The sequence below is a fragment of the Gymnogyps californianus genome, chromosome Z (assembly GCF_018139145.2).
Source record: "Gymnogyps californianus isolate 813 chromosome Z, ASM1813914v2, whole genome shotgun sequence".
NCBI lineage: Eukaryota > Metazoa > Chordata > Aves > Accipitriformes > Cathartidae > Gymnogyps > Gymnogyps californianus.
Genome location: NC_059500.1, coordinates 46168195 through 46193705, shown reverse-complemented (window position 1 = coordinate 46193705; position 25511 = coordinate 46168195). Strand labels below are relative to the sequence as shown.

The 25511-nt window shown below is 38.3% G+C and overlaps 1 protein-coding gene across 1 annotated transcript in view; it reads left to right on the top strand.

Annotated features, from left to right (window-relative positions):
• The window catches only part of TRPM6 (transient receptor potential cation channel subfamily M member 6), an 85762-nt gene extending 65757 nt beyond the window's left edge, over positions 1 to 20005 (top strand). Inside the window, exons 31-40 of the mRNA XM_050913595.1 lie at positions 1804 to 1862; positions 3327 to 3352; positions 5154 to 5204; positions 7483 to 7548; positions 9872 to 10158; positions 10416 to 10498; positions 11038 to 11243; positions 13187 to 13238; positions 18583 to 18689; positions 19625 to 20005. Coding sequence (XP_050769552.1) covers positions 1804 to 1862; positions 3327 to 3352; positions 5154 to 5204; positions 7483 to 7548; positions 9872 to 10158; positions 10416 to 10498; positions 11038 to 11243; positions 13187 to 13238; positions 18583 to 18689; positions 19625 to 19746 — 1059 coding nt within the window. The 3' untranslated portion in view covers positions 19747 to 20005. The remainder of the gene's footprint in view (positions 1 to 1803; positions 1863 to 3326; positions 3353 to 5153; positions 5205 to 7482; positions 7549 to 9871; positions 10159 to 10415; positions 10499 to 11037; positions 11244 to 13186; positions 13239 to 18582; positions 18690 to 19624) is intronic.
• The last annotated feature ends 5506 nt before the right edge of the window (positions 20006 to 25511 follow it).

Sequence of the window (25511 nt, the reverse complement as noted above, 5' to 3'; positions counted from 1 at the left end):
TCTACATAGGCTCATTGACTTTGCTGGAGCTAGACCAATTTATATTTCGTGAAGACTGGAGGCAGGAGTCTGGATTATAGAAACTTCTATCTGTTTTAAAATGGTGTAGCTAATGGAAGAAAATGTATCTTCCACTACATTGCGTAGGGGTATCTCAGAGGTATGAAAGGAAATTAACAAAGAATAAATTAAGAAAAGGAACTGTGAAATAATCCTTTCCTCTTCCTTTTTCAACAGCACCCTTCCTTGCCTCTTTTACTTATAGCACTCTTGATTATTAAAATTGTGATCTTTAAAAGCCTAGCTTATTTTTCAGTGTAAATGCTATGAGTGGCTTTTTTTTTTTTTAAGGAATAAAAATAAACTAGATGATAGTTTCAGATCTGCTGTTCTGAATGCTGTAGAATTTGGATCCCAAATGCCAGGGAAGAGAGCTTGAATCTAAATTTTTAAAATGGCAGGTTTTTCAATGAAAGAGTGGGGAGAGAGAGAGAAATAGAAATAAAATACTGATTTTGTATTCTGTAAAACCTGAGCTTGGAGTGTAAATCGATAAATCTGTGAAATGTGAAACACAGGGTCAGACAAGCAAAATAACAGTCAGGAAAACTGTGTGAAGGGACCAAGTAATCTGGTGCTTCAAAATTCATATTAAGATGTCTTGGGTAAAACTCAAGGGTAGGATATTTAAAGTTCTCAGAAAAATTCCACTGATTACAGCAGGATTGGAGTCAGCTGAAACTAGCCACTTCCAGAACGCCAACTTCAAGTTATTTATTCTTTCAAGAACAGCCTCCAATACCCACTGAGTTGCTATGCCTCTCCTTAAGTCCTGTCTAGGTTATGAGAGTTTATATATATATATCACTGAGATATAACAACGTTGCTGCATCCAACTGTTCCGCTTGAAGTAGGATATATTTTAAAGAAAGAAATGTATTTTTCCTGAAGTGGTGCTTCTCACATTTACCCATTGAACACCAGTGGTTCAGAAATCCCTCCTGATGGGTAGCAGGGTGCAAAGCAAGGGTGTGTATAGGAAGGTTGTGGTTTTGTTAAAGATTTTTTTCATCTGCAAAGCAAGCTACAAGGTGAAAATATGAGTGAAAAAAATTGTGAATTAAGTTTCAGATAATATTCAAAGCTGAATTTTACTTAATTTATCTTTAAACTTTGTAGTCTTTGAACTTTTTTGGGGGGCTCTGTTTCTTTTGAGGATTGAAATCTGCCTGACTACTATTCAGAAGAATAATCCCATTTCTGACTAGCACATTAGGAGGACCCGGCTGGCCCAATTTTCCCTAATATGGCTAGAAGTTTAAAAGACTATTTGAGTACTTCTTTAACTATAAGACCTGGAAAATATGTGATCTAAATATCACTGGAAGGCTGCTCAGTGTGTTACCTTCTTCTGTTACAGAGGTTTAGGGTGCATTTTATTTTCAACAACTGTAAAGCCCATCCCTAAATTGGAATTTTCCAATATAAAGAGAGTTCTCTGATACTGTCCATATTAGAAGACCTTTAACATGCTTTTGTGAGTGTATTGAGATATAGGTGGGTACCTGAGTATTTTATTCAAATATATGGAGACAGCATGGAAAACTGTAATGTGAGCGAATTAGTTCCATTTTAGTGTAGGTATGGCAATGCTGTGATTCACCTGCCTGTCAGTGTCATTATTCATGCTAACAATAAGCATATCAATAAATGTTTTCAAGATTGTACCTTCCTGAGTTGCACAGTGTGTATATGACAGTGATGTACAGATTTTACCAGTAAAGGTATCTCTCTTCTTTACAGGATTTGAGTAATAGCATATTTGGAACCACCAAGAAAAGTAATCTGAACAGGAAGTCCTTGTATGTATTATTAGTATATTAAGATATTAATCACATGCTTTTAGAAAGAGACTTCTATACTTTCTGCAGGTTTCCACTTCAGTTCTGCAGTATACTTAGGATGAGAAATTTATGTGAAATGAAGAGTTAAGGCAATTCAGTCTGTTTATGTTTCTTTAAATGAAGCCTTATTAATGGAGATAAAGGAGATCCATTTAAACAAAGTGTATAATTTTAGGTGGAAGAGACACCTCTTTTTATTCTAACAATAATCCAATTTTCTAATTCAATCACTAAGATCACCATAGCATCTTTAACTAGCCATTATTCCAATCTAGTGAGCATGAAAAGTTGCATTTGCTTTTGCTGTGCAAATTGCATGTTTCCTTTTTTAATAATTAAAATGCTAGCAGCTCCTGAAAGCTTCTCTCATTCTCTGATTAATCTCTTTTGTACTGAGTCTGCACATTTACAAAATATTTAGCTTCGTTTTCTTAATGGGTTTTCAATAGTTATTAAGCTTTGATTATATTTAGTAAAAGTATACTGATTTCAAAAGTGTTTTCAATTTTATTGTGGGTTTTTTGATTTTTTTTCCAGCTTGATTGATCATTATCTTAATATTGGGGGTATTTTTTCCACAGGCGGTGCTGTCTCTATGTTCCTTTTCCTTTTCTTTCTTATTTTCATTGATTTCTTTTATATCTCTCTTACTTAGTAACACTGTGGATGTAATAAATAAAAGACACTAGAAAGCTGTCACATCCCGTGTGATTTCACCATGAGAAGAGGAAAAAAAATACTGTGTTTCTTACCCATCCTGTAGTTGTTTTTTTGGTTGCTTTTTTTTTTTACCCCCGGTCATTTATAGGCAGTAGGCAAACTGCATACTTACCAACCAGCAGGACTTGCAGGCCATTGAGTGGCCTGATTCTGTCACTTAGTCTGTTGTCTTCAGTGGGATCTCTCTGGTCTGTGAGGTGAATCATATCTGCTGTCTTCTGTAACAAAGACTGCTTTAACATTAATGCTGATGCTGTAGTCTTTCTGCAGCCTTGCTAATCCAAAGGACCGTCAGATTAAAAAGTCTATATTTGTGCAAGCAATGACGATGGCTTGTGTAGCTCTGAATACATCTCGGCATTGATTGAAAAATGAACAATTGTGTACGTGATTGAAGTGGTCTAACTGATACTGTTATTGCAGTGTAAATGATATGAACAGAGGTGCAGAATCGTTAAGAGCAGCTCAACATAAAGCAGAGAAAGAAACATGCAGAAAAATGTGGCTATTCTTCAGTAACTGAAGATTTTTTGCTGATTGTTGCAATGAACAAAGTTGCACTGAGGGTTATTTTGGTTTATGATTGCTGATCAAACCTTTGTGAATTTTGCCTTCCAACAGATCACATCTTTTTATATGTACCAGTGTTATCTTAATGACAGAAATTTTGGAGTAAAGTATCAAATATTTGCTTTTAAACAGGTTGAGAACTTCAGAGGAAACTGACAGTAAGTTTTTAGTTGCTTGTCACTCATTTTAATTCCTCTCTGCAAATCTCACTCTGACAATTCTGAAGTACAAAATCCAAAAGGAAGTTAATTCACTATAGTTGGAGGGTTATAGGAAAATGTTCAGCTATTGTTTCATATGTTAGTTACTAATTTGTACATTAAAGTGAAAAATTTTTTTATGAGGACATGTTTTCCTCATGATAACTGCAAAATCTTAAAAGAAAAAAATCTATTTTTATTCTAGTCTGCCCAGTAATGTTGTCCTTTTCAGCAGGAAGAAACTCTTTAAGATGATGGTGCTGCTTTCATCCCTGGCAGTCTAAGAGACCTCCTGAGTTAAAGCAGGGTGTATGCCTGAGGATAGATTGTGATATAAAATTTTTAATGTATGCTTGATTTTTCAAGTTGCAGTTTGGTATAATTCCTCTGTTTGTGTGGTTTCCCTGAAATTATGAAATCAGTGAAGGATTGCATTTATTATGAAATGGCCAATGGAGAAATTCAAGGTTACTGAGGAATGACTTTGTTCCACAAAAGCAGAGTGCTAGTTAACTTCACTTGTATGTGCTACCTTTTAGTCTATCTTCCAGTTTTCCTGACATGCCACTTAGCTGTAAGAGGCTGAGCAGCTGGGCATCTGTCTCCTTCTGAGGCTACCTGTGATACAGAAACAAGTCTCTCTTAGACTTACCTCCCCTTCAAGCACTGCTCTTTCTGGATCCGGCTGTACACAGAACGCTGCAGTGCTGAAGCACACTGCTGCAAGCGTAGTGAGTTGTGGGGCTACTCTCTAGAGCGCACCATTGCTTTGATTAAAATCCAGTTTTCCCATCGTCAAAAGGAATGACTTAGCCCCCGTTCCCCTTTTCATGTTTGTTGTTTTACAACATAGGAAATGCAACAAAACTAGTTGGGTCCAGCAAGAAAGAGAGCAAAAGGGACCTTGAATCACCAAGGGCACTCAGTGGAAATGCTGGCCCTTCCCCCAACATCTATTTATGTTTTTTATTTAAGATCTCTTTCACTAGAAAAGGGAATATAAGCAAATAAAATACACCAAGAAGAAAAGTATAATGTTCAAATATACTATGATGAAGATTCAGTTTTGATTATGTCATTTTTCAGAAAGTAGTACAGCATACATATTTTCTGAAATCTGGCATTTTGAAGGATTGTTTTGCAATAGAACAAAGTGATTTCATCTAATTAATGGAAACATTCTTATTAATCTTGGTTTTATTAAAAAGACTTTTTATAAAACAAAGATTTTTGGACCAAATTTGATCCGGCCGTGCCTGTTAAATATGTAACCACAGAAATTGTTTGTCTGCTTATATTTTAACAGCATTTTAGAGGCTGTGGGTTAATGGGACAGTATTATTATAACTTCGGTGTAGTAGTATAGTTAATGGAATGCTTAATGACTGAGGATGGAATTGGAAAAATCATGCCTTTGGGAGGCTGTGAAGCATGATGGACAGCAAAGTGCTTTTAATATCCCAGAGGTGTAATTGGCTTAGAGAAGCTACATGTCCTTGAGGTTAATATCACAAGTTTCCCACCATTTCCCTGAATAAATAAGTCATCTGGCTATATTACGTTGATGACTGAAATCTGCCAATATACCATACATTATAACGTAGTTAAAGCCTATTAGTAATTCTCCTCTTTAGAATGCTGAGACAGTAATTCTGATTAATCTGTTTCATGACAAACTCTGGGATGGAAGGAATTAAAAAATCATGCATTTATCTCTGCTATAATAATTAACGTAATGATCCTTTAAACATTATTTCAGATATCTTCACCTGCTTGAAAACATCTCAAGATCTGCATCATCACTACTCAGGTAAGCAGGAGGCACCAGAATGATAGCTGAGTAATTTAACAAATTAAAAAGAACATCAGTTCTTCCCATGTCATCCTCTGTGATTTTCATTTTGAAGAGTTGCACAATTGCCCACTGCTAAGAAGGTTCTGTTTTAATTCGTGCCTAATGCTCCAGTGAGGAAATTATGAATTATGTTCTTGCTGCTAATTGCTCCATTCCGGGTATTTCTGGCAAATCCAGGGCAGAATGTAGATAATCGCTTTCAAAATATCAGTGGAAACAATGAATAGAACTCCGATTCCTAGGGGGGCAGAAGAGGGACTCATTTGTTTATAGCTGTCACTGCCCCTTACACCTCCCACATCCTCCTTTGTACTTTCTGGAATTGGTTTCTTCAGTTAATTGGTCCTGTACTACTTAATCTGTGTTTATATACCTATGAACTCCTGGAAATCTGGCAGGGAATAAATCATTTGAATGCTAATTGCCTGCAGTCCTGTCTTTTCCTGAACTGAGTATGCACAGATTTTCCCACAAGGCTTGGATTTCAGTTTTTCCCGGAGGAGAACGGCACAGAGCTTGCCAGTAGATGTCTCTATTGCCCACAGGACTTGGCCTCCTTTGAAGGAAGCCTAGGGTAAACCAGAAGCAGTAGCAGCCTCCTGAAGTTCAAAAAACCATGCGATTTTCACTGGGAATAACACCTCCTGGTTTGTAATCAGTGTACAGGAGTAATTTCTCTGACATCATGGCATTGTTGCAGTGATTAATTTGGCTCTTGTCAGGTGTGCTATTTGAGATTAGGTAAGACTTTTTAGCACAGATGAGGGTGGTTTCCATTATGAGTTGACAAACGTCTCAAGAGGTTTCCAGTGTAGGTTTTCTTTCCTCAGGGAGATCGGGATAGAATTTAGCCAACTAAGCTCAGAAGTTTGATACTAAAATCCTGCACCATATGCTGCTTATGCATTATTGTTGCTATCACATTGTGCAGGCAAATACAGTTCTGCCTCTCTGCACACCCAAAAGAACTTGAGTTTTGACCCAAGTTCAGCAGCTAGTGCAAGTCCACTTCACATTGCTTCTTGAGGCTCTAGAGTGAGTGCTAGCAGGGTCTGACAGACGGCACAGGTCTGGCAGCTTCCCTGTTCAGATCCTTGTCCCTGCTATGCACTAATTTCATGACTAGAGCGTGTTCCTAGTGAAGCATCAAGGGAGGACCTTGATTTTCAGTCTATGCTCCAAAACTATTCAGGCATGTTAACCAATGTCTATTGAATTCGAAATATGTAAACAAGCCTTGAAGTGGCATCTGAAAAGCAGATCTTCTCAAATGAGGACCCTAATTCATGGGTTGACATGTCATGGGTCCCCTTTGCTCTCTCCTTCTGGGCTAAATAATCTCTAATTAATTTCTACTCAGAGAAGTAATCTTAAAAAGAAGGACAGACGGTGTCCAAGCTCTGGAAGAGTCTGCCATCAGGGCTTTTTGGTTGCTCCGCAGAGAAACACAGCTCTGCTGTGCTTCACTCTCTGCTTGGGATGCTAGTTTTGTCTTCAGCCAATGGGGAAATTAGGCAGTCAGCACTGTAGCATCCGAATTGCCTCCTTGTTCTAGTCTTACCCTCTTTGTGGCTTACTTCACACCTCTCTCCCCCTTCCTGGTAACTGAGTCATTGTGAGGACAAATCCATAAATATTTAGTTGGGGCTCTGAAGTTTTGAAGGTGTTTGCCTGAGAAATAAGCTGCCAATTAGGGAGATATAATAATGTTACTGACGTTGTTTGGCAAGGAGCCCAGATGAAGAAACAGTGCTCTGTGCAGGGCAAGCTTGGATTTTCCTGTGATGCCTTGCTAAATCCCCAGGTGCTTCTGAGCCTGACGAGACAGGCACTGAGGGCAGCTGGGGCCAATGCATCTCATTGGCACAGTGTGAACCTTGCTGCAGTGGAGCCAACAGGAGGAGGAAGTAGCGGTAGCCCTTGGTGGAAGGAAGAGGATGAAGAGTTAGCAAAAGCAGTCCTTCTAGCCAGGGTGCAAGGGGCATGTCCCAGAAAGCCTGTTTCCTTGGAAGGAGGGAATCAATGAACGAGGGAAAGAGAGGCAGCTGATGCTTGTGAGATACTATGGGCATGCAAAGGGGAGTTGCGGGTTGGGTAGAATGGTGATCGGATCTGACACAGGATCACACTGCAGCATCCTTGGCTTTGTACAGTAAAGTGCTGCCAGATGTTTTTGAAACTCAGCCAGCTTGTTGTTTATTCAGTATAGTAGTGAAATCTATGTTGTTTGCAGCTGTTGAAAGAAACAACTTAATGAGACTTGCTCAGACCATACCATTTACACCAGTCCAGCTCTTTGGTGAGTAACAACTTCCTGCTTATGTTTTTTGCTTAATAAATAGTCGGTGCATTATCTTTTTTAAGACTGTCTTTGAGAAATTTCCTTGGATTAATTTCAGAAATTCTTCTTTTCTAAAAGAGATTAACCAGGATAGAATTGTAGTCATGCAGTAATTTAGGGACTTTTGGAGGTCATCTGGTCCAACTCCCTCTGTGGCCAATTCAGATCAGGTTGCTGAGGGCCTGTCCAATTGTATTTTGAATATGTCTATAAATGAAGATTCCTCAGCTTCAGTGGACAACCTCTTCTAGTGTTTTGACTGACTTAATTGTGAACCTCATTTTTTTCCCAGTATTTGTTGGGGTTTCCCTTGCTGTAGCTTGTATCTGTTGGCATTCATGTGATTATTGTCAACCTCAGAGATGAGTCTAACTCCATCTTCTCTATACTTATCATTAGAATAGCTGAAGACAGCAAAAAGATTCCTCTTAACCTTCACACCTGCATGCTCTCTGTTTCTCTCTCTCTCTCTCACACGTACACATGCATGTAGATATATGTATAGGATATCCCATCAAGAAGAAAACCAGGTATTGGTTGAAAGGGCACTACTCCTGTACCTGGTACAGAAGACTTATAGTGTACCAAGGAAAAAAGAACTGTGCTGTAGCTGAAGAGTGGTAGAGAATAATACATAAATCATTTGGAAGAGTTCTGAAATTGGTGTGCAGTATCAGCTTACAGCAGCAGAAGCTCTGCCTCTAGACACTTGAGATCTAGGTGCCTTCTTTTCAATGGGTAGAATATTTTGTCTCACAGCAACTAATTGCTGATACTTGCAGCATCATAGGATTTCTTGGGACCAGATTGCTGCAGATAATTAATATAGCTATGAGCATATTGAACATTCTAATCTTTGAAGCTCCCAGGAGACACCTTTCTAGGTATTAAATTGTCAAAAGATAATAAAATGAAGAATTAATGTAAGATTAAAAAATGTGTCTAGTTATAGTATCTTTATTTGAGTGTCTGTTTTATGGAAGACACTGGCTTTCTGTTGCTTTATTTTAAATTAAAATGTGCACAAATTGTGGCATTCAGTAGCATCTACATTTGTGCTAACTGGTGAAGGTAGGCTCAGGAGGAGGGAGGAAATCTACTAGTCTGAATCCAGTTTGTCCTTCCTTGTGCCATTCTTTGCCATTTTACAGATGTAATTACCTCATCACACTTGCCGGTGAAAACCTGTTTCTTACGAATTAACATTGCAAATAATGTGAGTTACAAGAAGGAAAGCCAGGTTTAAAAAATCAGTCCACTTTTATGTTAGTTTACAAATGATGGCAACAGAAAGGTGTCTCGCGCTGCAAGGGAGGAATGCTATTACAACTATATAAGGAAACAGAGTGCCACTGAGTTAAAGCTCACCAGGTTTGTTCTGCTTTCAGAAAAATGTTATTAACAGGAACAGAACATCTGAAATTTTGTGCAGGACAAATAACATTGGAATTTCTAGGAAAAAGACAAATCTTAGTTTAAAACACCAAAACTGTAAACTTCCTGTTAATTTGCTTTAGCTTGTTCTCCTAGGATTCCTTTCTCCAAGGAAAGTCATGCCCTTTTCAATCTAATTTCCCTGGCTCATCGTGGCCAAGTCACCACTTTTGAAACAACTCAGCTGTCTGTTTGCGTCAAAAGGTGGCACTCTCCAGCTCTTTAATTTTGTAGTCAATAACTGTTGCAAGCTCTGTGTGTTTGCCTCGTTTATTTGGGTTTTTTTTTTAAGCACAGTTACAAGGAAAATACTGTGAGTGTTCCATGGATCTTGATGAACTTAAAACAAGTCTTAGTAAAAATTCCCCTTCCGCATAAGTGCATAAACAGAGGGAGCCACACTCAGGATATTTAAAGTTCATACACTGGAGATAAAATGGTAACCCTTTAAAAATACGTACTTTTAAAGCTCAACCATCTTTAAGTACTTAAAAAACTGTGGCAAATGAGATTGATTTATATAGGCCAGAATATCAGTGAGCTTTGTTTGTGTGGAAGTGTCCAGGAGGTCTTAAATTCATCTCTGTTTAGAGGCTTAATACAAGCTCTTTGGACCACTTATGTTATCACAGTAGATCTTAAGCAGAATGTATGTAGTAAGTAGCGTAAGTTTAGGCTCGGGAAGTTTTCACACAGATGAACAGTAGTGATAAAAAAGCGCTCTCTTAAAATGTGGCTTACGAAGGTGTGTAAAGTGGTGTGTTATTATAAGACACCAAATCAAAATGCAGTTCTCCCTGTTTCTGCAATGTATGACTTCTGCTAACAAAACTTCATTTTATTTAAGCCGGAGAGGAAGTGACAGTCTATCGTCTAGAAGAAAGTTCACCTATGAACCTTGATAAAAGCATGTCTTCCTGGTCCCAGCGTGGTATGGCTGCAATGATCCAAGTCTTGTCACGGGAGGAGATGGACGGGGGTCTGCGGAGGGCCATGAAGGTCATTTGTACTTGGTCTGAGAACGATGTATTAAAGTTGGGACAAGTATTTATTGTGAAGTCTTTTCTGCCAGAGGTGGTTCAGACTTGGCAAAAGATCTTTCATGATGGCACAGTGTTACATCTCTGCCTGAGGGTGAGTTCAGACCTGAAGGTACACTGATTGGTCTAGCCTGATGTGCCTTAAATGTTATACTGCTTACATGTGAATGTCTTCAGCACGGTTGACATGTGGTTTGATGTTATCTTTTGGAAAGGAAAAAGGTTTTGAGGAAGATATATCTCCCATTTGTAAACAGTATACAATCAGGTGTTTGTTTGTTTGTTTTGACAAATGCATGGCACCTTTCTTCGTGAAAATGAAAGTGATGTTTATAACATTATTTTCTTCAGGAGATCCAACAGCAAAGGGCTGCCCAGAAGTTAATCTATACCTTCAATCAAGTGAAGCCTCATAGTATTCCCTATACTCCAAGGTAAAATCACTGTCTTTAAGTATTAGGTACCAAAGGTTTCTCTTTTCAGCTCTGTCCCAGGTCTAGTGCAGCCTTCTCTTCCATAATGGGTTGAAATAGCTGCTGCTTAGACAGTCTGATGATAGTTAATCAAGTTTTTAAGAGGAAAGGTAGGCAGCTTTGAACTCTGTCTTTATAGCTACACGTGATTGCAAAATAAGCTTCTTCATAACGCTGTTCCTTAGACTTAAGCAAGAATTGCCCTTTATACAGTTAACATAACAATTTGATATAGCTCATTTACAGTGGGCTGGAGTAAATCAGATTTTGTTGTTTGTCCATAAACTATACTTTCTGATCAAGTGCTTTGTTTTGAGAGTTATCAAACTGAGAAAGCCTTTGTGCTGTCTACCATTTGGTATCTCCTGCTGTTCAAAATGCTCCAGCTAGGGAAGACGTGTCCTCCTTTTTGGTATATTTGCTTTGCATCATACCGTGTGCTGACTGTGAGGATGTTCATTGCCCTGCCAGCTCCTGAAAGACAGCATTTATATCTACAGGTTCCTGGAAGTTTTCCTCATCTACTGCCATTCAGCGAACCAGTGGCTGACCATTGAGAAGTACATGACCGGCGAATTTCGGAAATATAACAACAACAACGGAGATGAGATTACTCCCAGCAGCTTGCTGGAAGAGCTGATGCTGGCCTTCTCTCACTGGACCTATGTGTACACCCGTGGGGAGCTCCTTGTCCTGGATTTGCAAGGTGACTACTAGCATGGGATCACTATTTGAAACCTAATGAAAAGCAATTCTCTCAAAAGAGAATTTAATACTGAGGAATGGGCCAAATTCTGTTCTTATTTACGTACTGGCAAAGCTCAAGAAACCCCTGGATATCTGTTGTGTGGCACTGATAAATGAGTATCCACAGAAACACTCTAGATTAGTGTAGGTGTAATGGGAAAATAATTTGACTTCAAATATGTCTAGGCTGAATGGGCAAAAGAGCAGGTAGATAAAGTGTGCAGTAACATTTCAGCCAGCTCCAAAAAAACACTCCACAGTTAAGGTATTTTTGTTCAGATACATAAGTAATACAGAGATTCAAGCATATGCATGTATATATGCACACTTAATGTATGTGTATATCTGTCACAAGAGTGCAAACTGCTATCTGTATTTTTTTATTTTTCATATTAATAAATCTGTAAGCAGTTTACATAAGCTGCAAGCCTGAATGCTGTTCACAAAGTCTGGTGACTCCTTCAAAGAGCATGTGATCACTTTACTGTACATGTGTAAGTGGGAACATGGCATATTTTAAAGAGATAAAACAGTTGACAATGTTCAGAAGATGAACATCACCCGTCAAACAGTATAAACACTATTGTTTGTCATTTTTGTCAAGGGAAATGTGTATGGGTAGACAGAGACTTAACATATTTACATTTTACAGCATCCAGAAGCTGTGAATTACAAAAAGACATGCTTATTATGCAAAATAAACCTATAATTCCATCCCTGCCTTCATTTGGTTTTAGCTGCACATGAAAAAAAATACAGAAAGAGTAAGTGTGTCTTCACTGTAGCCTACTAGAATTTGTCTGAAGTTTGCTTGGGTTTATTATACAACTCTTGACAGTTCCAGACCAACTGTGTTGGCTCAAACATGGAGAATTTAAACATCTATGTAAATCTCTTAAAGACTGGAGCTTCAGTTTCCATCTCAAACAAACTGAAATCTGCTCTAGTTTTGGCTTCATGTTTATCTTGTAGTTCTCTAATCTGAAGTTAGGAAAAGTGCAAGGGCTGCTCCCCTTGGAATTCCAATAGGATTAATCCATATCACAATTTACTATATAATACCAGGGCCATCTCCACATACATGTACACCGCATTTTGTCTAATTTACATCAACTGAAATGACCTTCATTGAAGAGTGTTGCAATTTGGGGGTATTTCAGTCACAATATGCTATTTCAATAATCTTTACTGATTTTTGTTGCAGAATATAAACTTACCATCAGTGGCCTATTGAAATAAAAATAATTGCATATCATATGATCATAGACTTTTTTCATTAGTGTAAAAGCACGACGATTTCCTCAGATATAATAAAAGAGCTTTTTGGTAAAACAGAGGTATGTCATCAGTTTGGGGAAAACTGCAACACAGGTATCAGCATTCAGATATCATAATGAAATTATTTATTTAATACGCTTCCATGGCCACCCAGAAGAAAACAGGGATAACAGATCCAAGCATTTGCAACTCATGAAGTTGTGGCTTGTTGTGTTTGTTACCTTGAAGACAACGTGTATCTGAGAGTAGATCTATTGGTATCAGTAAAATCCACATCTGATTAATAACTTTACTCCAACTTATATAGCAGTCTTACGGTTGGTCACATTTTGCTTAGTTAGTTGAGCTTCAGCGTAATATTTAGTGCATTTGCATAAGCCTTCTGCCTACATATAAATAAACCTCAAAGCAGCTGAAGTCAGGACTGTAATAAGAATTCTATATGTTTGCCAGTACTTCACAGATTTTTATACTCATAGCATTTTCTTTTTAATTCATGACCACTTTAACTATGACACTTTATGATCTACAAAGAAAATGGATAATTACATTTTTGTTAAGTGCCAGATTATGAAATTGTGACTACCTTCCTTTGTAACACACACACTGTTGATTTTCTTGTAGGTGTTGGGGAAAACCTTACAGATCCATCTGTTATTAAACCTGAAGACAAAAAGTACGTTTCTTTCTGATGAAATTATCATTCACTTCAGACATTCTGCCAACAGTCTGTATATTTAGGGTGGTTTTTACGTTTTGTGTGAGAGATGTAATTATTTTTCGCATGGTGTTTTGGTTAAATGAAGGTATGATGGCTTTGGCGGACTGTGGACGTGGGGGGCTGTAAGTGTCCCAGCTCCCAACATGTGGTAAGCCATGTATGAAAGGTGGGGAGAGTCTGTGTTGCTGTGCTGGGAGCACAGGAGTTTTCCAGGGTTATGCAAGGAGACCAGGAATGGGAGACGGAAGACCCTGTAAGTCTCTTCACAAATTTGTACCGAAGTAGGTCATCAGTAACTTAAATGTGGCAGTCTGGTTTCCCCTGCCTGGTGGGGCACTGTTTCATGGAGTATATGGGGCCACAATGGCTTAAGAGGATGAGGAGAGGGCCTCTGGATCCCTTATCTTTGTGATAGGTCCTAGTGGTGCATTTAAGCATGCTGCATGTTACAATCTGAGCCATGATACGGAGATGGTAAATCATGTGTGGAAAGTTACAAAAACTAGAGAGACTACACAGAAGTAGCAGTCTGCCTTCATGCATCAAATCTGAGAATCAGAACCATGGCCATTCTCCCATCTGTGACCTTGCTCCTCACTGGTATTTGCTGTAGCAAGAGGAGAAGCAGTGGTGTTGATGGTTGCTGTCCTGCAAGGGTCCTCTTCTCTGGGGAGTCTTCCTAAACCCACACAGCTCTCCAGCTGTACCGAGGCATCCCTGCCCCTCCACTGTCTTGTGCTCAGCTTGGCTCCCTCTTGCTCAGCTCATGTCGTCTGAGTGAAGGGGTGTCTCACGTTTGGAAGGAAGGAAGATATAATTGTGAATAGTCTGATTTAATACAAAGGGCAATTAAATATAGAAATTTCAGATGACTTGCCTGGAACTCAGAACAAGTTAATTTTGGAAGCAGGCTCTTAGTTCTGGGACCATTATTAGTATTTCATTAATAAGATTAGTAATAAATGACTGTATTAATGTTGTATGAATGTTTGATTATGAATGTAGGTGTATTGGCCATATAATATTTATTTTGGAAGCAACATCAAAAATATGCTGAGCACCTCACAGTGACAAAATCTTTGCCCTAAGCAGGTCATAGGACCATGACAGAAGCGCAAGCATAGCTTAGGATAGAGAGGCAGAGAGGTCAATTGTGTAGTTGTTCACTAGATTTTAGCAAACAATTTTAAGGTATGGCTACAGATGTGTAAAAGTCTGATTTGCTACTGTTCAAGTGAATTTTTTTATATCAGTGGTAGCATAAACTGTAATAGTTATTACTGAAGACTGTGTCCAGTCATTGACCACAGTACTTCACACGGCAACTCAACTTATCCTCTTTAAAATAGGAATAATATTTGTCTATGTTATCTTGAACCATAAGTTTATTGGTGTCCTTCTGGATTATTTTTGTTATTAAATAATTTTGTCATGCTTACTAAAATTTGATCACACAGATCGTATTTTCAGAACTTTTTGTTGTTTTTTTTTTTTACCATCTGCAAAACAGTCAAGTCCTAGTTAAAGAGCAAGTGTTGATTAATTAATCAAAACCAGCTTGATTTTCTTATGTTCAGGGAAATCTTCAGAACAGCAAGTTGTGAAACGATATTGTTTTGATTTAGGGATCTAAAGGAATAAGGCAGTGAAACCATGGATGGTTTCTGTAAGCAGCTAGCAGATACCAAATTCTGAGAAACACTTTCTAAAATAGTAGTAACAATAACAATGTAAGAGCACTGTCTTTGCTCTAACCCTCATTTGCTCACAAGAGAAACATTTCTGGCAGTAGCAAGATCTGTTTTAAGTTTTTATTTGTAGGTAAGATACTTAATCAAAACCTGTGTGGTGCCTCAAAAGTTGCTTTGAGCTCACGTTCTCTTAGAAGCCCAGGAGAAAGTAGATGGCATCTGACTGACGGAGCTGATTCAAATTTTAGCACTACTTATAGTTAAATTATTTATGTTTTGCTTCTTTAATTCCATTGATTTAGTGGCTCGTGTAATTATCTTGTAATGAGTATTTTCTTTCATGCATCCTGCATGCTGTCTTGAAATGGACTTTGTAATGGCAAAATGTGACCTCTAGCTCTGTGATAGTGCATTGTCTTGGTTTTATATACAGTACCAACACAAAAATAACAGATCTGTTTCGGAAGTATGCCTGATACTGTGACATCTCAGACAGATCCTGAGCTGATGTAAATTGGTGTAAGTTCATGGATATTTAACATCAATTGAAGATCTGGCCATGTGCACTGCATAGGATGTATGAAGTGATAAAATGATGCTGGTATAATGTTCACGAAAAGATTTCCTTTAAAAGCAGAAGTAATCGAGGCACAGCAGCAAGGTCGTGACACAGTGCAATCCCTGCAGACTCCTGTACCGCCCAAACGTTGGGAAGAATTGCCTCATAAGCAGTACTCTGGATGCTCTTTTTAGCGTGTACTACTTGCCAAATCCACAACAAAGTCCATGCAGGTAAAGCTTTCACAGACACTAGGTCCAGACTGTCTGTAGAGCATATTCAGAGATGAGGAAAATAGTGGGCTGAGTTTCAAATTGGAAAGAACTGATGCATTAGGCCTGCTGAGAGAGGTGAGAAAAAGGGCGCTGGCAGTCAAAAATCTCATTACAAAAATGTGAAAAGGAGGAGTCAGAGGTGCTAGGTCTTTTACTCTCCCTTTTGAAAGCTCTCAAGCAGATAGTAATGGGCTGAAGGTTTTAGTAACGAGTGGAGACCATATTCTCTGAAGCTACTCACTAACATGTGTGTTGAAGAACAAATCTATTGAATTTTACCAAGCTGTGCACTTCCAGCCAAACAATTTACAGTTGAATTGCTGCCAGTAGACAAAACATCTGCATGAACTGAACCTCTAGCATAGAAACCTGCACAACTGAAACAGGTGGACTGGAAGCTAAATCTACAAAAACATACAGCATAAATGACTTGGGCACCTCCCTGGAAAGGTGCTACTTGCCATGAAGCCCCCCACAGTCCTTTACCTTCAATCAGTAAAGCCCTGTAAATGTCTTATTGTCTGCTTTGAGCATTTGTGGCTCTGGACTATAAGGAGCACTCTTTGCATCAGCACAGTCTGTGTTACCTGCCTGCTGGCCAGGACCAGTCTGGTACAATCTGGTAGGCATTTATGGAGCATAACTGTTAGTTAAGGTTCTGCACAAAAGGAGGAACATGTTTTGTTTTTTTTAAGCCCATTAACTCACATTAATGCGCCTGCTAGGGAAACAGGAAAGCTGGGCTCAGTATTTTTCTCTCCTTGGTGACAAGATCAGACCTTGAATAACCAGGAGAGTGACCTTGTTTATAAGACATTTGTAGGGTTAGAAGGGACATGAAGAGTTCAGCTGGTTCTTATTCTGCACCAGGTCATTCCTGGCTTTACAGATCTTGTACAGACAAATCTTAAGGTCTTCCAAGGATGACCTTAAAAACTTCCCAGAGCATCTGTTTTCAATAGTTTGCTGTCATTACTGTCTGAAAGATTTTTCCTGATTTCCTTTTTGAAACATTTCTTTCTGGTCCTGTCTACTGTTGACACAGAGAAAAAAATTTCAACAAGCTCAAATGTAGTCACCATCTTCTCCTTCAATTTCTTTTTTTCTTTTTAGGCTATGCCCTAATCTTCTCATGTATGTCATGATTTCTAGACTGCTGGTCATTCTTTTTATTTTCCCAGTTTATCCCCATATATCTTGAAATAGTTTTCCAAATTTAAATGCAGTATTCCTCTTGAACCATTGCCAGTGCTGGGTAGAGAGGAAAGATTACTTCATATATGTTGCAGACAGTATCCCTGTTTATCTCACAAGAGCGTGAGAAAATTATCAGTCTGTCTTGTGCTATTTGCTGCACTTTGCGTAGAATAATAGGTAGATCAGAGGAAGTATCAGAGCGGTTCTGCAGCCTTGGAGTTAAGGAAGTCTTCTCCATTTCCTATGCCTGCCCAAGCAAATACTTAGGTATGTTCTATTCTTACTGGCATTTTACCAGATTATACCAAGGGATAGAAATGGCTATATAGCATCATGTCATTTAAAGTGTATATATGGCACTTAAATAATATTTCACTTCTTGCCTTGTTTGATGTACTAATTTGCACTAAAGGCTGATTAGACGAGTCCTTCAGATGATCCAGGAGACAGAGAGTCTTTAGTGTCTGCCAGAAATAAGAGAGATACTAAACTTTCTATAGTAGTTTCGGCTAATCATTGCTTTTCTCCTGTGTGAAAGGGGGGAGTGTCATATTTGAAAACTGCTTTCTTTAGAGAGAATGTATTTTGTTAGTGTGGATTACAGATAGATTTGAGAGAGTTAAAATCTTTTTCTATAGCTTCTCAGAGCTGTAATTGATTTCATATTTTAAAATGTGTTGTTTCCACTCTGCATATCATTAAAATAAAATACTAGCATTCATAAAGTTTCTTTGGAAGTGTTTCTTGTGTGCTGTGTTCCATGATGTCTAGAATGTCAATTAAATTCTTGAGAATAATGGTGGAGCAATATTAAAATTAATGAACACTGATCTTTCAGACTACATTAAGAATCTGTTATAATTATGTGGTACTTCTAATACATGTGTGGATTTAGCTTGCTTCTGTTTGTAATTGTGTCAGCTTCATTCAGAATATGCAATGCACTTCCACAAATGGATCCCCTAGTAACGTTGCTGAATTGGCCAGAGTGCAGACACATGGAAATGAGCATAGGAAGAAGCCAATAAATTTTAAAGCCTTGCTTGTCAGCAGTGTACTGTGTTTTTTTTACTGTGCTGCATATTGATGTGACTAGGGCCCTGCTTGCTTTTGGCTTTCTGTTCTTACATAAGGTAAAAGTAAGTCCTTGCTAGCTCTGGTTTGTTCCTAGGTGCCTACCATCAAAACCAGAATCAAACCATTTGCTTGATGAGAATGAGCGGTGGCTGCAGCAGAGTCACGCAGATTCTGGCGTATGTTGTCTAAATGCCACTGTGCCCAAATTTCCTGTGAGCATTTTAGTAGGAACTGCTGGGTCTGTCCTGTCTCCCTTTAGAGCATCTCTGAGGTGCAGCAGAAAGGAAAAGTAGTGTGGGGTATATGTAGGCTAATACTTTACCAGAATTGGCAGTTTTCTTGTCCCAGAGCTAAGAAACTTGTGATGTGTGCTAAGCTTTGATTGTCTTTATACAAGAGCTAACTTATCTCTGATTTAAAAAACAGAAAACATCATCATCTCCCTCCCCTACAATTGCTTTATTTTGAGTTCATTGATTATTTAATAATATTCCTTTTAGATCTGGAAAGATGGTATTTGGACCAGCAAACCTAGGAGAAGGTGCAATAAGAAACTTCATCACAAAGCATCGTTGTAACTCTTGCTGCAGGAGGCTGAAACTTCCTGGTATGCAAAGTAAACATTAATTTTTAATCTATGTATAAGTTTTTAAGTGCAAGGAAGTAAAGGCCTAGGTGTGCTATAAAGATAAGAACTGAAATTCTATTGAGCTGAAAGATTATAGCGGGCACACACTCTCTGTGCAAAGGCGGGTATGAGAATATTGCTGTTTGACCTTGCTCTTTTGCCTAGCAACCGTGTAAGGGTTGGAGCCTATCAACCTGATGTTAGCATTCAGCACAAAAACTTCTACCCATTGAATTGTTTCCTTTGCTTTGCAGAATGGTAGCTCATTTTTCCAGGGACATCACTACAGATAACATCAGCAATAATTTTTGGAATGAGAAAGAGTAACAACCTAAAAATTGGCAATGCATTAGCCACGGAAAAACTCACTGGAGGTTTCCTGACCCTGGGATAGTGTCCTATACACTGCAGCCCTTACTTCTGCTTAGTTGGATTGCCTGTTGTTCATGTTAGATTTGATAGAATGTGCTTCTGTTTGATGTGGGGCAGATTTAAAAGACTCGAAGCCAAAATAGATAGCTATTCTGGATGAATTTCCACCCACCTATTTTTTTCTAGGGGAAAGCTCCTTCCTTTCAGTGCCTACATGGAGTAATAATTGCAGTTTGATTCTGAAACAGAAACTGCAGTGTTACTGGTTTTGATTATTTGTGTCTGTGGCAGCTAGAGATAATAGAGGGGAAAATCAGCTGAATGAATACAGTCAGGGAAGGTTCATTCATGTCAGCTCCCACCATTTTGGGTCCCCCCAGGGCTCTCATGCCCCTGGCTCTGGTTTGCCCCACTGCAGATTTTCTTCCTCCTGGAAACAGCTAACAGACTGCCACCAGTTGCTGGGTTGGACACTGCCTGGGGTGTACATGCTTTTCAAACACTTACTTGGCTGCATTGTTGAATTTATTTTCTTGCCATAGATTTGAGAAGAAGTGACTACACACTGGAAAGGATCTGTCCAGCCTTCAAAACAGAAATGGAGACAAGCACCACAGGAGCTGATGATGCAGATGAGCCTCTGGAGTATGACACGCGGCTGTGAAGCAGTGGCTGTGAGCAGAGCCCATGTGTTTATGTGCTCGAAAACCTGCCCCTTATCACTGCCATGGGTCAGTCCAAAAGAACAAAATGCAGGTGTCTGAGCACAGCGTCTGTCTGCCCTTGACAGGCCCTATAGGCAAGGAATAAAAAAAATTATCTTTATTTACTCCCCTTCCATGCTTTTGTGCTGGTCTTTCTTGTACAGTTCAGTGAACTGCCAGGAGCACGTCACCTCTTAGCTGGATGAACTGTCCCATCAGTGCCTTTTTTTTTGTTTTGTTTTGTTTTGAAATGTGGATTATAGTTTCAAACTGTGCTTTCTTAGGAAAATGACGGTAACAAGTGTATTTCCAAGGGGGAGTGATTTGGTGTTTCTCTCTCCGCTCTTTAGTAAATAACTGAGCGTATACACACGTGCAAATCATTCATTTTCAGAGGCAGAGCCCACTCAGCCCCATGCTCACTTTTCCCTGGGCATAGGAGGCTCTCCAGGAAATTGCAGAAATATTACTTTCTCTTTATTGTTGATTTTGATGCAGACACAAACCAAGAAAGTATGAGTAATGAATTAGTGGTTTAAACAATAGTCACTGATATAGCAGGTAGACTGAAAAATTTCGTAGGAGCTTCACCTTGAATTCTTTTCACATACCAAGAACAAGTTGAACAATGAAGGGTTAGATTATCAGACCCACAAGCATCATTGACCTTTCTCATTTTGAGTTGATGAAATAGATAAATCTATGATCTTTAATACAAACATAAATAATAACCTTGAATGTGATTCAACTTCTAACCAGGACCTGCCTTTATAATATATCAGCTTCAGAATGTTTTAAAGTTGTAATTGGCAACAAAGATTTTAGAAGTCACAAAGAATAATATGTTCCATTTGGTATTCAACTTCTTGTTATCAATGTCAGGCTGTACGTAGGACTTTTGTCTAACAGTGGTGCAATTATATGTATGCTTTTGCAGCATCTGCATCTGTTTCTATTGATGTAATCTGATTTCAGTAGTTCACAAAACACGAAATCAATTATGTGCAATATGATTTTTGTAGAACAAAGATTGAAATTAAGTGCTCAGCAGAAATATCTCTAGTACAACTAGTGTTGTATTACAGGTCACATCTATCATCAAAGCAAGTTTGTACTTTCATATTGAGTAGAAATACCTAATGTTGAAATGTAAGTCAACAGAAAACTTTATACTTGAATAAGAAACAAAATAATATTTCCACCACAGCTGATAGTACATTTTAATGCGTAAGGGGGCTATTTGTTATGATCTGTCATTCATTTGGTATATTTAGAAAATGTCTATGTACACATAGGAACTGGAAGTTATATGTTCCCAGTTTTTATATTGATTATGACGCTGATGATGGCATTGAAGTAATCACCTACACTATATTCAGCACAGATGCCTTCAGTTCCTGAGAGCATCCTGAGGAGATTCTTCTTGCTTTTTATCTTTTTAAAAATAGTTTTATAAGATTATTTTTGTGGAAAACCCTCACCTTTCTCCCTGTTAGATTATGCTCTTCATTTTGCAAAAAATGTACTTCCCTTTGCCTTTTTTGGAAGCGATTCAATGTATCATCAGAAGGCTTAGCTTGTCTGTGAAAGAGATTGTTTAATTGCATCTCTACAGAATGATGGTGGATTTTGATCCCCTACTGGTAAGGTAGTAGTTCCGCTTCCAGTGATAATCATCTTAAAATTTGGCTTTAGGGACATATGTGCTTACATGCATACATGTATACTTTAAAGACAGAACTTTCTCTAAAGTATCTCTAACTGTTAGTATGCCTTTAAATTCAGTTAGGATAAATGACACATAAATATGTCTTTAAAGCCAAGGATAATTAAGTCCTGCCCTGATAGTGTTGTTTTCCTCAATCATTGCCATGAATTCTGAACACATATATATTAGACACAAAAAATAAACTCCACACCAGGCTGGGCCTGAGCACCTTTTGTTTCTTTTTAAGTTTTGAAGATAGGCACAAGTCGTACTTCAGATGATCTTTTCTTGACAACCCTCCTGTTGCCTTCGAGAGTGAGTGGCTTCTGCATTCGTAGCAATACTTGCGAGAATTCTTACAATATATAGCTCAGCGTAGATTCATCTTATTCCTTCTTGTTGGTACCCATCAAGGTACATACTACCTTGCCCTCAAATCGGGGATCCCTGCAAGATACTAATCTGTGTTAAAATATAGTTGATTTAAACATATTTGATATTTAATTTTGCTCAGTGTGAAGTATTAATGTGATGAAACAAGAAAAGGAGGCATTTGAAATTGTTGCATTATAAACTTGTATCCTAGTACTAATTTTTCCATGCATGGAGACACTAAGTTGAAAAATTCCAGTGATTCTGCTGGTTAACTAATTTTGCCTCACCTTTCTTTTTGCATTTTTTTGGGAGGGCTGATTCACATTTCACTGAACTGTAAATTTAGGTATTTGATTAAAGACCTTTGCCCCTCCAACTTTGTCATAGTCCAGTAATAAAATGAAAATAATTTGAAAAAGTTATTTTTATTTCTTTTGAGTCCTTGGTGTCTTTCTTACTACAAATTCTGTACATTCTTTAAATTGTCTTTTGATGTCTAAATACTGACCTCAAATTGAAGCCCATGCCCACTGAAAACATGAAAAAAACCCAGCAGCCTTTAACAGGAACAGCAGTAAGCCCCACACTAAAACTATGGTGCATGGGGAATGAAAGATATGCAGGACAGGGTTCTTTCTCTAGCTGCTTGACAACTAGTGTGGGAGAGGAAATCTTGCATGTCAAACCATAGGGTTTTCTGATTATTAGTTTTGATGTTTGTTTTTGCTTAAAAGCACATACAGGAATTTATTTTATACTTCTGGTGGGTTCAGGAAAAAAAAATCCTGCTTACTTTGCTCAAATAAGTCAGGCAGTAAAGTTCAGAAAAAAAAAATTGAAACCAAAGTATTTATAAACTCACATTTTAATATGAGCTTAAAAGAAGCTTACTTAGGAATTCAGTTGAGATTACTCAAAGCAAAATGTGTTTCTGGCAGCTGCTGCATTGGAGATGTGGCTTAAACATATGAAAAATATTCAGAAATTGCAAACCTCATTCTCAGGAAGGCTTTTTTTCATTTCTTTTATTCATAGTTGTGGTGTATTCAGGGTTATTCATTTATTGTTAGTGCAATAAAGACAGAGGGGATATTACATCTATATTTTCTAGAAATGGATTTGTATTTGTTGTGGTTTTGTCAATCTATTTCATACTGTTTCAAAAGAATAAAAACACGTTTTCAAAATGTTTCTGTTCTTGATGGGTGTAGAATGAAATAATACGTTTCCAAGCACTAAGGGAAACAGGTGAAAGTAACATACAGAAAATAATGCAGTTATTTTTATTTTTAATCTCAAGGTAACAAACAGGTATTAATTCTATATTTATCATATGGTTTCCAGCTCTCCTTTTGTTTTAATGGTGTAGTAGCATTAGTTTCTATTCTTGTAGTCAATATGCTTGCAGCAAGAATATTTCTACACCTGTCCCATAAGTAAAAATTTCTTTTTACAGAAGCAGAAAGTAGATACTTTATGAGATGTTTTATTTATTTATTCGGTCATAATTTATTAGATGTTCAATATAATCTGGATTTTTTTTGAGTTGAGATGCATGCTTGACTCTTGGTAGTTAGTAAACCAAATCACTGTTGCAGATATAAGAAAAATAAGTATCATCACTTTAATATGACAGTCTTATTTTTTACTCTGATTCTAGATATGTGATGTAAAAAGGCTGTACAGCCACTAGTGTAAACAAGGAGCAGATATAAATGAATGGTGTTCCATTGACCTCATTGTTAAATGTGTTATTTTATATCAGCTACCTTCTATATCTGTTCTCCATTCTTAGGATGTTGATACCAGTCACTTTTTGCTTGAAAAAGTGATCCAGAAATAAAGAAAAGCCTGTCTGGAGTGACCCAGGCCTTCACATCAACTGTGATCACACCAGAGCTGTCAGCCCTTTCCGTGTTGCTAGACCTTTTGCAAGATCTGTTATTGCTTTTTGGATTTTCTTCACTGTATTTGTTATATCTTGAATTATTCTGGAGGACAGTTTGATTCCCTAATTTATGGTAACTATCGCTGGGGAAGAAAAATTTCAAACTAAAACCAAAAGCTATTTTCCTCTTTGATATTGAAAAGCATGTAAACAGCTGCAATACTCTGTTCATTTGCCTACCTGGCATTAGTTCTGTTTGCAGGGACAAAGGAAATAAACTAGTGTTTTAAAATAACCTGCGTCCATTTAGATGTTGGTGTTCAGTTGTGATAAAGTGCTGAATATTAAAGAAGAAAAATCAGAGAAAAGTCCTGCAGAAAAGCAGTGACTTTGTTGCCTGAAGAAAGTCTGTCTGGCTGTGTTATTTGTGTCAGGGATTTAGGTAGATGGCTAAAACCTTCCATTTCTCAGGTTGTTGTTGAACAAATATGATTTGGGTTTTGACACTGTGCATGCAGTCCAACATACCCGTGGCTGGCAGAATGGAGGAGGAGATGAAAGAGGAGGAAGAGGAGGGGAGGCTGAGGCGCAGAGAGCAGTCTCTGACTTCTGAGCCTTTCTCCTGCTGTTTTTCCTGACCGAACTCTCATCTGGTGGAGATACTGCCAATGTCACCTTGTTTCTGTGGTCTGTAGTGTGAGGCAGGCTCTACTAAAACATAGAGCATTTGTGTGTACCATGCATTCCAGGTGGCCTGGTTTCAACAGGAAAGCGTCTCACCTGATGATGAAAAAAGAGATGCTTCTCCTCAGTTGACCCCTGCTATGAAATTTGAAGTATTACCTGACCTCTGAAAATGTCTGAGCATCAAACTGTCATGTCACATGAACTAGGACAAACTACTCCATTAAATCAACACTGAGCTTTAACCTCACAATACAGTGGTGAATGAAATTCGGTCAGACTGTAAGATCCTACCTGGGAAAAGAGAAGAATATTCGATTTCAGATAATGTCTGCGGAGCAGCTCAGATTAGTAGCTAGCCTTGTATAACAATCTTCCACAATACAGAGAATGGATTTCAGCTGAGATGACCAGTAAGCATATATGACCAATATAAATGCTGAGATTGAACTCAAAGCTATATAGGTTGCCCCAAATCAAACCAGGAGCTGACCTCACCTGAACCTGCAGCAAAGTGAAAGTGTTGGATCCGACTGAGCTCAGCTGACTGTTGGACAAAATGAAAGTAGAAGATGACCACAGATTATCCCAACCTGCACCCACCTAGGGAAGGATTTGAACTCTTGTGGCAACCCCCTCAAATTAGGCCTGTAGCTGAGATTAAATAGCCATAACGCACAGAAGAAGAGCTGACTCTGACCACTCAATTTTTGAGAAGCACAAAAGGGCTGGGATCGACCTGTGAGGATCATTAGCAGAGTATAGAGGCAGATTATGGCAACAAAATAGTGAAGAGAGAAGAGGCCTAAAATGGATCTCAGATATCTTCTATGCATCAAGTTAAGGGATTGGGGAGAGGAGGCATAAATTTAGAGGTCCCCATTGCCCAGCAACTGACCAAGGAGAGAAAGGGAGGTCCAGGGTGGTCTTCAAAGACCCCATAACAGCAAATGAAAGCTAGAGATGGCCACAAATTACCCCTGTGCTACTTACTGGATTTAAGGTTGGCCTCAAGTGACCCTAAGGAAATATGGTCTGGGTTAACTTCAGGTGACCTCTGGGCACCAAAG